General features: G+C 42.3%; 1 protein-coding gene across 1 annotated transcript in view; it reads left to right on the plus strand.

The window, feature by feature from the left end:
* Nucleotides 1-14,121, plus strand: part of LOC137631206 (mucin-2-like) — an 84,839-nt gene that overhangs the window by 34,251 nt on the left and 36,467 nt on the right. The window contains exons 5-6 of the mRNA XM_068362953.1: nt 10,951-11,256; nt 12,393-13,221. Coding sequence (XP_068219054.1) covers nt 10,951-11,256; nt 12,393-13,221 — 1,135 coding nt within the window. The remainder of the gene's footprint in view (nt 1-10,950; nt 11,257-12,392; nt 13,222-14,121) is intronic.

Here is a 14,121-nt window from a genome sequence, read left to right on the forward strand (position 1 = left end):
CAGAAGGAAAGCTATCACTCAGATAGCTGGAACTTCTAGTTCCTTGAGAGCAGTTTCCTCCTCCCAGTCTCTTCCATTTCCTTTTGTCTTACAAAGGAAGCATTATGAGATTGAAGAGGAACCTAATTCCACCATGTCCCTCGAGCCTTCAATAGAGTGTCTAACGAAGGGTCTTCCGACTCAAACCCTTGCCTCTCTGAGGTCCTCCCTTTTTGCAGTTGAGCTCCTCAACATAGAGAGAGGCGCGAAGTACGCCATGCATGTTGCTTCGTGGCTTGATCTATGGCTAAGGTCTTTGGGCTTCATAGTCCGCTCCCACGATCTCTCGAAGGAGTCGATCAGCAAGACCTGTAAGACTTTGGAGTCTTTCCTGTTGTAGGGTACCCGAACTCTTGAGTTCCTGTCGCACCACATTGTCAACTTGTTGATGAATGCTATACTCGAGAGAAGGGATACCGTCATTGGGAAATTCCACAAACAAGTGCTGAAGGTGGAAGTCTCCTGGTTGAGGAACTCCACCCTTGAGGTGGTTCTCTTTTTGTCCCAGAGGAGATAGAGAGGGCTACTGAGCGATGGAGGAAATCGTCAAAACATGCTCTCCTCCATAAGGCCATGACATCGAGGCCGTATGGTAGACCTTCTCAGTCATCTTGTACTCAGCAAGTATCTTCCTCTTCTCACCCTTACGCTTCTAGGTCCTCAGGACCTACAAAGGTGTCTAAGTGGTCCTTTCCATTCTAAGGCCAGAAAGGGACTAAGTCCTTCAGAGGAAAGAAGGGAGGCAAAGGAAGTGGCCAAGGTGGTCACTCCAACCAGGAATGGCATTCATCTTCAGCTACCACCTGTAGGAGGATGCCTACAGTTCCTCTGGCAGAGGTGGCAGCTTCACGGGGCATAACCCTGGACGGTCGAAGTGATCGCTCTAGGATATTGCATTCCATTCATTCAATCTCCTTTTCTGACTCGGGATCCAGTGCATCTAAGCTTCTATGCAAAGGGATCCGCAAAGGAGCTGGCCCTCGGCCGAATTCCAGACCATGCTGCTGAAGTGCGCTCTCCAAGAGGCTGCAGACGGGTCCCCAGACTTCTAAAGTCGAATTTTTCTGGTGAAAAAGGCGACCGGGGTTGGGAGACGAGTTATCGATCTCTCTCCTCTGAACAAGTTTGTGCAACAGACTCGGTTCAGAATGGAGACAGCAGACACTGTCATTCAAGCGGTTTGTCCAAGGGACTTTGTGCACATTGGATCTGAAGGATGCATACTTCCAGATCCCAATCTATCCATCTTCAAGGAAGTAGCTATGGTTCATGCACGAGGAAAAGGTATACCAGTTCAAGGTGCTATGCTTCGGTCTCATGACAGCTCCTCAGGTATTTACCAGAGGGTTCGCCCTAGTGTCATCTTGAGCTCACAGAAACAGCATCCGTCTCCTCAGATATCTGGATGACTAGCTAATCCTGGCAGACTACATGATAACCCTTCTTCATCACCGAGACATGCTTCTCAAGTTTTGTAAGGATCTAGGATCCTGATAAATCACGAGAAGTCATTGCTGCAACCTTGCCAAAACCTGGTATAGCTCGGTGTGATAGACACCCTCCAAGTGAAAGTCTTCCCATCAGACGATAGAGTACACTTACTGAGAGAAGTGGCTGAACCCTTCTAGTTCTAAATGGCCGCCTCAGGATAAGATCCCTGCAATGACAGCTGAAGTCCGTGTGGAACCAACACTCCGATCCACCTGACTCTCAAGTTCCTATAACTCAAGACTACGTGACGGATTTGAATTGGTGGATGGCAGACGAAAACCATCGACGGGGCCAGAATCATCTCGTCCCCCTTCTGGATTTGATGCTCTTCACAGATGCATCAAAAGGGAATGGGGTGCTCACCTGCTGCACCATACGACCTCCGCTTTGGGCAAAGTCAAAAAGGTACCAGCACATAAATGAGATGAGAGCAGCCTACCTAGCTCTTCATCAGTTCCAACAGTTGCTGGCAGGTCACTCTGTGGTGGTGTTGAGCGACAACACCACAGGAGTGGCTTGCATAAACAAACAGGGCAGTACCTTTTTGTAGCCTCTATGCCATCTTACAGTAAAGATCCTTGGGTGCTCAGAACATTCGGTGTGTCTATCAGCTCGCTTCGTTCCCGGCAAGAGGAATGTGCTCGTGGACAATCTGAGCAGAGCGACTCAGATAGTAGGCTCCAAATGGTCTTTAAATCATCAGATAGCCAACAAAGTCCTGACTTTGTGGGGTTCCCCGACTGTAGATCTGTTCGCAACATCTCTGAACAGCAAGCTTCCGCTGTACTGTTCTCCAGTTCTGGACCCTCAGGCTCTATGGGAGGATTCATTTCAACAACGGTAGGACAACATCAATGTGTACGGCTTTCCCTGTTTTGCCTGATGAGAAGACTGCTCAACAAGATCAGAGCATCCAAAGATCTAATGATGACCCTTGTAGCTCCACTGGCATCATGCAGAGTGGTTTCCGGACCTCCTGCAACTTCTAGTAGATCTACCACGAGAGGTTCCTCCTTCAAAGGACTTCCCTACGAACCATTATGCCATGCAACTGACCGTAACCTCACTTTGAAGATGGTGTTATTATTATTATTATTATTATTATTATTATTATTATTATTATTACAGGTATTATTATTATTATTATTATTATTATTATTATTATTACTACTAGCCAAGCTACAACCCTAGTTGGAAAAGCAAGATGCTATAAGCCCAAAGGCTCCAATAGGGAAAAATAGCCCATTGGGGAAAGGAAATAAGGAAATAAATAAATGATGAGAACAAATTAACAATAAATCATTCTAAAAACAGTAACAACGTCAAAATAGATGTCATATATAAACATTAACAACGTCAAAAACAGATATGTCATATATAAACTATAAAAAGACTTATGTCAGCCTGGTCAACATAAAAACATTTGCTCCAACTTTGAACTTGTAAAGTCGTACTGATTCAACTACCCGATTAGGAAGATCATTCCACAACTTGGTAACAGCTGGAATAAAACTTCTAGAATACTGTGTAGTATTGAGCTTCATGATGGAGAAGGTCTGGCTATTAGAATTAACTGCCTGCCTAGTATTACGAACAGGATAGAATTGTCCTGGGAGATCTGAATGTAAAGGATGGTCATTGTTATGAAAAATCTTATGCAACATGCATAATGAACTAATTGAATGACGGTGCCAAAGATTAATATCTAGATCAGGAATAAGAAATTTAATAGACCGTAAGTTTCTGTCCAACAAATTAAGATGAGAATCAGCAGCTGAAGACCAGACAGGAGAACAATACTCAAAACAAGGTAGAATGAAAGAATTAAAGCACTTCTTCAGAATAGATTGATCACCGAAAATCTTGTAAGACTTTCTCAATAAGCCAATTTTTTGTGCAATTGAAGAAGACACAGACCTAATGTGTTTCTCAAAAATAAATTTGCTGTCGAGAATCACACCTAAAATTTTAAGTCATACAATTTTAAAGAGAGTCGGTGAACTTCATGGCCTCTCGTATGACATCGCCCATTCAAGGGGAGGGGGGAAAGTGACACTCGGCTTCATCCCTGAGTTTATTGCTAAGACTTAAAATCCAGGGGCACTGGACCATAGATTCTGTCCCTTTCAGATTGAGAGTCTCCGTTCTGTAACTAATGACCGAGATCAGACGTTACTATGCCCAGTAAGGAGTTTGAGATACTATCTTAAACGTACTGCAGCAACACACGGCCCCGACTAACACCTCAATGTTTGTTAGCTCAGGGAGAGTAAAGAGAAGGATCATTAAGAACACGGTCTCCTCCTGGATCTGCCAAGTGATCGAAAGGGCCTTGGCTCCTGATCCTCCTCCGTCTCGCCGACCTAGAGCCCATGATGTCCGGGGAATTAGCACTTCCTTGGCATTCAAAACTCAACTTCTCCGTGTTACAAGTGCTGCAAGTGGGCGTGTGGAAGATCAAACTACTTTCACAGCCCATTATTACCTAAGACATGACCCACAAGAGACTTGATACGTTCACTATCGGTCCTGTGGTGGCTGCTCAACAAGTGGTTTAAGAATATCACTCTTCTTGTGTAGCCTATTGTAAGTTTTAAATTCATATACTTTCCACATCCCCATGAGGTAAGAAATGGGAAACGTCTTGTTTTTCCTTTATACAGTAAACTCTGAAGGTGTTTTTACAAGACAACAAACTCTATTACACTGAATTGCACAGGCCACTATTATGCTCACTTTATATATTTTAGCAAGGTGTTAAAGTTTTCCCTAGACCACAGTCATATACTGCACTAGGTAAAACCGGGTCAATGGCCATGCCAGACTTGAGACTTCCACCCACCTAAGGGTGAGTCATCCAAATAAATAACGGAAGGTTTGTTAGTATGGGAAGAAATGTCAAACTCGGAGATAATTTGTCTTTTTCTCTAACTAATACAAACCTGGAGTTATTTATATAAATTGGCCCGCCATCACCTGTCCCCCAGAAGTCCTACTTGCAATCAAAAGTGATGTACCTAACAGCTGTGAAAGTATATATAGAGGTGGCTGGGTACCTCCCAGCCAACCTCCTCAAGCAGTTAGGCATGGTTGCCACCTCGCAACTTAGGTGTAATGGCCACCTTCCAGCTTCATTGAAAGATATTCCAAATAAATAACTCTAGGTTCGTATTAGGAGAAAAAAACATCTCCGAATTTATCATATTTCCTTTTCTTCTTGATTTAAGGGACAACTGATAATGAGAATTCAGACTCCTCCTAGGGTTGTTATATGAGTCTCTGAATAATATTTTTTATATACAAAATTGACCACTGATATTATTTGGTTTGCTTTTGTGATTCAGTCATTCAGTAGTCAAAGAAAGTAGTTTTTTTTTTTCTCCAAATCTATGTAATTTATCAGTTTGATGGTGAGTTTTTAATTCTTGATGAATTATTTGTTAATACTGTTCATGTTAAGTTGAATATGAACTCGAAAGGCTTCAAGACTTATTTTATGCTCTTTGATCACAATTATGTGATCAGGGGAAGGTTCAGAATTGGAATAGATTAAGGTAGTCTCTATTTTTTTGTTAGGTTGTATATTTCTTTATTCTGGTCTCATGTTTTTGTAAATTTTATCAAGCATTTCTTTATAAAAATTATTTTTTCCCATACTAACAAACCTTCCGCTATTTACGTTGGATATTACCTCGGCGGAGCTGGAAGGCAGCCATTAGATTTAAAGTGCGAGATGGTAACCCTACCTAACCACTAATAGTGGGTAGGTTAAGGGTGGGGGCTACCCAGCCACCTATATCTACTCACGGTTTAATGAACCACGTCACTTTTTACTTTTGGCTGGTAGAGAGCGGACGTCTCCTCTCTCCCTTCAAGGCTTAGCCATTTACCACCATTGCTTTACGCTCATTCTTTTTTTACGGACATGATTTTTGTTTTCACGCGATGCTCCATTCCAGAGTAATATGGCGTTTCAGATGTCTATGTTTGTTCTGCAAGTTATTGGAAGGATTCTTCGGCGCTGACGATGCCTCGAAGGGTTTTTTTCTTCCCCCTCGTAGGGGAGGAACTTTTGATTCTCTCTTTATATTTTCCTCAGCGCTTCATGATGACATCGGGTTGCAAAGTTGGTGGCTGTAGCTGTGGCTGATGTCTTAGCTATCGACTAGGTCTACCTCCCGATCGCCCTTCCTATGTCTTCTACTGACGACGAGTCTTTTCGCCTTCTGTCGATCTCTTCGTCTCCCAACATTCTGCAATTTTTTCTCCCCCTATAGGCAATATTTCAGCTCGTGTATGCAGCTCTGCCTGTTGAGGATTGTGAGATCAAGGACGAACGTCAACCCACGACTTGCTCGACAATCGCTGGATTGACGGACTTGCTTCTGTTTAATGATCGCAGGGGCGAGACTCATCACCTTGTCTTCCTGGTCGGTCAGGATGACGTTTGTGACAATCCAATGATGAGTTCAGTATTTTATTCTGTTCAACGATCGCAGGGGCGAGACTCATCACCTCATCTTCCGGGTCGGTCAGATTGTCGTTCGTGACAATCAAATGTTAGACACCCAGTAGAACGTCTTTTGTGACGATCAATGATCGCCACAGAGATCCCTACAATCACGGGATCGTAGGTTATCGCGATCTCAACGTTCTTCTTCTTGAAGACAAACTCCTGTTTGGTTTCTATTTCAGGGGATTACTCCGGTAGGATTCCCATTAGGGAAATCCCTTCGGGGACAGCTCACAATTAAGCCTTGGCTTTTTCTCTAGCAACACTTTTTTAACCTTCATTTAAGATAGAACTTGTTGAAGGGCATAAGAGTGCTGCTCGAAGGTTTGCCTCCAGGTGCAAGATATTCCCCTTCTGAGGGAGAGTCTTTATACAACTTTTGTGCACGTTTGCGCTCACGCTCAAGAACGTGGGTTATACATTCATGGTCACAAGTTCATGATGATCATGGTCTCCGCTCACGCTAGCTAGTGAGATGCTCGTGACCACGATTACGACACTAGTCTTTCCTCAACCCTTGAGGACGCTCACGCATCACGAGCTAAACACTCGTGATCGTAAGCTAGACACTCGCGATAACGAGCGAGCGCTCGCGAGTTACACGGTCACGAGCGAGCGCTCGCGAGTTACACGGTCACGAGCGAGACTCTCGTGACCATGATTGTGACGTCAGTCTCTACAACCCTTGAGAGCGTGAATTACACGCTCATGGTCGTTACACACTCATGGTCGCGAGCGAGATGCAGACCATGATTGTGACGTCAATCTCTACAACCCTTGAGAACGGTTAAGTGATCGTGAGCGAGACGCTCATGCTCACGAGCGTGAATTACTCACTCACGGTCGCAAGCGAGACTCTCGTGACCAAGATTGTGACGCCAGTCTCTACAACCCTTAATAATGTTAACGTGATCGCGAGCAAGATGCTCCTGATTGCACTTACGTTCACGAGCATGGGTTACACGCTCTCATAACTTGCAAGCACGACGCTCGGTCAGGTTGTCGTTTGCGATAATCAGATGTTAGACACCCATTAGGGCGTCTTTCGTGATGATCATTGATTGCCACAGAGATCGCTACGATCTCGGGATAGTAGTTTGTCGTGATTTCGTCTTTCTTCTTTTTGAAGAACACCTATTCGGTTTCCTCTTCGGGGGATTACTTGGCAGTATTCCCGTTAGGGAAATTCCTTCGGGGACAACTCAGATTTAAGCCTTGGCTTTTTTCTTTAGCAGCAGTTTATGTTGATGTTCTGTGGTGTCTCCCTTGAACGTACGTGTTTTTCATTTACACTTCGTCCATACTACAGGAAGGTTTGCGAACAAATTGCCTCAGGAAGCAGGTCCTGCTTCGGTTGGTACCTTCTCCCCTGTTGTCCTGTTTATGATGGGGCTGCTCACGATCCGATTTTACCTGAATAGGAACTACGCAAGTTAGACAGTCTCCTGAAGAAATCTAAATTAGAGGTGATAGGGAAGGCAGATTCTTTGAATCTTTCTCCCCCCCCCCCCCTAGCAGGAGAGATAACCTCATGAGGTTAACGCCAGTCTCTCCTTCTTAGGGAAAGAATTCAGTGCTGTCTAATCGACAGCCATAGCAATTTACTTGGTTCGATTCGAGTCAGCCGTAGATAGTTGACTGACAAGAATAACAGAGGATATTGAAAATCTTTGGTGTGTCTACCTCCGTTGACCCTTAGGCCCACGGACCTCAGTGGAAACACATTCAACCTCCATCTGCTTCCATTCTTTGAAAGCATCTGTCTACACTTCATGAAACTCAGACTTGTTCATGAGAGAAGAACGATGATTTTCTCCCGTAAACGGAACTCCCCCTTAGACTGGAATGGTTGGGGATATATTCCTTTCTCATAAAAATCCCCTCCATGAACTGAAAATATTCGGCTCAGGTCTTTTCGTGAAGGAAAGAAAGTTCAGCTAAATACAAGTATACTATCTGATATCTTACATTTCCTGTAGGAAATGGTAAGCAGTCTCTAAACCTCTTCCTCATAATTGGGAATCCGATCTCATAGGAAGACTGGGGACGCCAGGATACAGCCAGGCTTTGTCGGTTAGAAGTTTCTACTTTAGTCTCTCCTCGTGAGACGAGCTTAATCTACAAACCTGCGAGGTAAGGTTTTACGATCAACCAGTTAGCCTTCTATATAGGATCGGCCCTCGTCTTGAAGACCGACCTACTAACTGATTGTAAGTCTCTACTCCTGCGAGACATTTCCTTCCGTTTATCTCGATCTATAATCCGAGTGATCGAAGGAATGACACGAAGGTCATATCCTATACAGATAGCCGTAGACTGTTTCATTAGCCTGTAAAACCTTCGGCAGGTCCTTCGGCACTAGGGATCGTCCTTCCCTTAGTCCTTGATAAGACCTGCGCAAATAACGGGCTTAGTTAAAATACTGACTGATGAGAATCTCTCCGAAGGAGTACTGTAGATCTCCTCGTCCTTCTGGATTTGACGCTTCCTATAGAAGCATCAAAGAAAGGGGAGGGGGAGGCCACATTCAGGACCATACGTCCATAGGACTATGATCAGAGCATGAATGATTCTGTGAACTTTTCTTGCTCATACGTCTCCCCTGCGGGGTATCCTGTCCACAGGTTTGGATTTTATGGAATCCAACCCCCATGCAAGAGATTCCTCCTTCAGCCTCTGTTTTAGAGGTCTCCCGTCGAGAAGGGGAATGAATATCAATGCCAATCATTGATCTTCTTTTACAGGAGAAGACTGCTGTGTCCTGTTCGATTCCCTGTTACGAGCAATTTTCTATGAGAAAGGAATAGATGGCTTCTCCCCACTTCCGTGTAGACTTATAGTCAGACTTGTCTCATTAAGGGACTGGACTAGAGCTAGGTCTAGCCTCGTTGGCAAGACTTGTCTTGCCGAAAAGACAGGCCACATACAGTGGCACTTCTACGACTACGGAGATTCTATTACGGACTTCCTCTACGACTATATACTCCGTGGTGAGAGTCAAGTGAAGTCTATTTCTTCCCGCTTCTCAAGAGTGCTATTCTTGTCATGCACTCATATATTGCCAAATAAGGAAATCACGCTATTCGGCTTAGGCAACAGAGGACCTTTGCTCGTCCATCGAGGATCTCGTCTAATCGTTGCTCTTCATAGAGTTTGAGCTGATTACCCGTAGGGGGTAATATAGCTGTCTTCAGGACAGGTAGCTCTAAACTGCAGATCTTCCCCTGATCCGGAAGATAGGTCTTTCCCAGTGTGACACTCGACCAAAAGAGAGACGTACCCTATGGGTCTCCCTCAATATCTCTCACTTACTACGAGAAACCAAGTAACATCCTATTTTATTCCAGGCAGCTTGACCCTCAGGTTCAAGCTCTTCAACTGGGAACCTGCCGCTTGGTAATCAAGGCTGTAACATAGGTAATTACTTGAGGATATACCTCGAGGAAGGTGGTTACCTATCCCCGTGGGTATAGCATCCTGGGTCAGACACACTTCATTTTTTTTTTTTCTTGCCCGTGATTATTTTTAGGCCATACCTCGGGAAAACTGCGATGGAGTTCGCTTCTTAGGTTCAGCACGCCTCACTAACCCTAGGAAGGTCAAAGGAGGTAAATCCGTGACGGGGACTCAGGTCCTATACCAGTTACAGAATCCCTCTTTTCCTCCTCATAGAGATGACCCAGAGCTCTGTAGATTTTAGGGAGAATCCGTCCATAACGTTTTCAAGCATAAACCGTGCCATTGGTAGGGTGAAAATGTGTCTGTTCTTCACATCACTCTACCTACAAACGTGATCCACAAAAGATCTGATACGTTTCTCTATTTTTCTTTTGGTCATAGCACTCCCGAGCAGCTCCTTTGTGATAAAAACGTGACATTGGTAGGTTGGATACGTGTCTAATCTTCACTTCTCCTTGCCTACAAGACGTGATCCACAGAAGATTTGATAAGTTTTCTGTATCACTCCTGTGGTGGTTACACAAGTGGTTTAATAATACCTCGGACTCCTTGTTGGACAAGTAGCAGAAAGTTGAAGGCATTGGCTAAGACTGGGATGAACGAAAGTATGTCTGGCTCTTTTACTTTCATCATCATCCCCTCATGGGCCCCCTTTGTAAATCAGGCTTCAACCTCTGCATGTAATAACCACTTCTCTAGTGTAACCTAGTATGGTTACATATACTCGTATACGTCCCCAACACCATCTGTGAGTTAGGCCTTGGGAAACAACTTTTCATTTGTAAGGCTCCTATATTAAACAGGAGCATCTTCTTACCTAGACGTTCATTTAATATGTCTCACAATTACTTTAGTTGCTTTGGCTGCTATCATACTCGCTGGTATTGATATGCGAGGTGCAAGGTTTTCCCTTGATTACAGTCTAATACTGTACTAAGGAAACCTGGGTCAATGACTAAGCCAGTTGTCGAACTTAACCCCCTCCTAAGATCGAGTCATGCAGTAAATAGCGGAAGGTTTGTTAGTATGGGAACAAATGACAAATTCGTAGATAATTTGTGTTTTTTCCTTACTTATACAAACCTGGAGTTATTCATATAAATTGGCCCACCATCACCTGTCCCCCAGTATGTCCTGCCTGCAAGCAAAAAGTGATGTTGTTCACTGAACCGGGAGTAGATATAGGTGGCTGGGTAGCCCCCAACCACCCCCCCATGCCTACCCGCTGTAGTGGTAAGGTAGGGTTACCACCTCGCACTTAGAATCTAATGGCTGCCTTCCAGCTGCTGCTAGAAGTAATATCCAGTAAATAGCTACAGGTTTGTATTAGTTAGGGAAAATACAAATTATCTCCGAATTTGTAAATTTTCTAATGAAATGATTTCTTGTGCCTCTTTGCATTGTGTTTGTTTTTGTGTGTTTTTTGGCATGTAAACTGTGTGTTTCAGGGAACCCCACCCCGAGGTTCATCAGTTGCTAGTACTGGATCTGGAGGGATGATAATTGGAGGTGCAGCAGCTACCTCCCCTCTATTGGTCAAGAGTCTAGGGGGTCCTTCGACGACTATAGTCACGCCCAGTGACCCTTCACCTAATCCAACCCTCCACCACCATCCTATGGATCCTCCTAGTACTCCATCGCACATCCATGCTACACCTCCCTCACCTGCATATTGGCAGCCTTCGTCTAGAATTGTTCCGGCCCTTGTACCTGCAGATAATTTTTATGTTCGAGAACCACCCAAACCTCTTGCTGTAAGTATTCAGTGTTTATGATGTTAGTCAATTCTTATATGATCAGAAGTTTTGTATGGTGGATAGCATATGATGTAGAAACCTGGAAATATTTTTTAAATTTCTTTTTGAAGATGTTGGGAGGGAAGCAGAAATTGAATAATGGAAATTTGCCGAGATTAAATGATTTTTCAAGTAAATATTGCATTGTAAGGGTGAGAGAAAATAGCACAATGAATATCTGATACATACGGGAAGAATGAAAATTTTTTAGTTAATTATGAGCTAGTAGGTGTTGTAGCTTGGGTAGAATGAGAACACTGTAGTTTATGGCATCTGAACCCAATTTACTCTGCCGAAAAGGACCTGAAAAATCACCTCGTGTCTCATGTTTGAAGGTGAAGTATCTGGTATGTGGTTTACCATATCACTAACTACCATATCCTAATAGCATTGTGCTCCTACCCTGCCCAAGTCAATTATATTTACTGTATAATAGTTATTATTGTTATTTATATGTTTTTGAAACTTCAGTCATACCTTTCATGCATTTTCTAAGGTGCCTCTTAAAGTGAAGAATAGTATGATTTAAAGATTTTCAAAGTGAAAAAAAATAATCAATTGTGATATAAGAATTACATTATCAACCAAAATATGATTCAAAATTGAAACAACTAATTTAAGAAGACATGATAGTGGCCAACGAGTAAATTGAGATGCAAAATAAGATGACTGGCCCATTATGTAGAGAGGTTGGTGTGCTGCTGGTGAGGCTTCCCTGCAAGTATATAAAACAGGGGATGTGGATTTTATCTGCACAGTGGATTTATCTATACATCATCAGTTCACAAATAAATATTATATTGACTAATAGTGTTCCTTTTCTTTGTGGCTCCCCTGTTATGGGAAATAAGGGATTTAATTAAAAAATATGATAATTTGTCAAGTGTTATGAAGTAACATAGATTCATACAGTATGTGGAAAAATATTCAGATATATGAACTCATAGTAGGAATATACACATAAGTACAATATTACATCTATGTAACAAGTATTTTTTGGTTTTATTATTTAGGTTTGAATATTAGATTTATCGTTATTGATATTTTACAAAATGTAGTTACAAAACTTTTAATACTTCTATGTACCTTTTCAGACTTGTACGTATAATTGTAGAAGATTGGGCGGATATTTGGCAACAGACCACCGTGTGGATTTATTAAGAAACGCATTTCGAAATGCGTTAAAGAAACCTCACCCTGGTTCAGTCCTTAGTGACTCTAGCATAAGCAATACATTAAATATGGGCAATACCCCGGAGAGGTTTGTCAATGTAAAACCGATATTAGCGAAAAAGTTACAGTTAACTGTGCCATCTGGATCAGGAGGTAGTAAGGATGGCATAAGTGTTAGTACAGGCTATAATGGACATATTCATGTTAGCAACAGTATTGGTATTGTGAATAATGCAATTGGGGCTACGTTGAAAAGATCTACGCAGCCAGATCCTTTGAAAAACACTGCTGCTCCCATGACTAGTGCCAAAAGTAAAAATAAGAAAATAAAAACGAGTGATGGTGCTATCAACATTGTGGGAAATGTCTTGCAACTTGATGCCAGTGGGAACAAGAACCACATTCCTGTTGTTGTCAGTTTGCAAAATGGCTTGTCCAATACGCAGACACTAACTTTAAGTAATGTAGCAGCCATTGCGGGAGTGAGAAACTCTACTACTCAACCTATACGAATAAACCCTTCCACAAATACTACGTTCGTTCGTGACGCACAGGTGACAGACACTCGTCCAGGAAGTACAAGTGAAAACGCTAATATAGTCCTGGGTTCTGGGTTACCAAGTGGAAGTATTGTTATATCAGATGCTTTGGCAAAATCTTTTAAAAGTGACCCAAGTGGAAGTATCCGATTAGAACTTCATAGCAATACTTTTGGGGATGCATCCAGATTGGTCACAAATACTGCGAAAGGTAAGTACAGTAGCCAATTTAGTTTTTAATATTTAACCATCATACTATTTTCTTTTTCCCTAGTATAGGATGGGACTTAAATGAAGTTAACCCTTTTACCCCCAAAGGACGTACTGGTACGTTTCACAAAAGCCATCCCTTTACCCCCATGGACGTACCGGTACGTTATTGCAAAAAAATGCTATAAAATTTTTTTTTTTCATATTTTTGATAATTTTTTGAGAATATTCAGGCATTTTCCAAGAGAATGAGACCAACCTGACCTCTCTATGACAAAAATTAAGCCTGTTAGAGCAATTTAAAAAAAGTATACTGCAAAATGTGATGGGATAAGAATAACCCCTTGGGGGTTAAGGGTTGGAAATTTCCAAATAGCCCGGGGGTAAAAGGGTTAAAAAAATTACAGAATTCTGTTGTAGGCTAGGTAAATGAACTTTACGGTATATGATTTTTGAAAATTTACTGTACTGTATAGGCCTATATGTGTTTTTGAATTATTACAAGTTATAAATTTTCTACTCCTGTGTGGCTACATACTGCAAATCGGAATTTTGATTAAAATAATGTTATGGCTTTTTTTTTGAGGACTAATCTGCTTTTAGAAGACCAATCTGCAAAGTAGAAAGGCATGTGTTACTGGGAGCTTTTAGTTGTCCTCTATGTAGCACACGCTGTAAAGGCACTTATGAGTCTTTCCATCTGTCCAAGAATGGATAGTTATTATTTTCCCTTTTCACTTTCTGCAAATGCAGTGAATAACCCCTCCTAAACCAGGTTTTTTCTTTGATTGCAATTGATAAATTCAATCTGCCCGAATAGGAAAATTTTATGATACAAAATGGAAGTTTCAACAAAATTTAAGGTCTATGTTATCTCACGGTGGAAAACCTATGGAATTTT

Source organism: Palaemon carinicauda, chromosome 39 (assembly GCF_036898095.1).
Source record: "Palaemon carinicauda isolate YSFRI2023 chromosome 39, ASM3689809v2, whole genome shotgun sequence".
Classification (NCBI taxonomy): domain Eukaryota; kingdom Metazoa; phylum Arthropoda; class Malacostraca; order Decapoda; family Palaemonidae; genus Palaemon; species Palaemon carinicauda.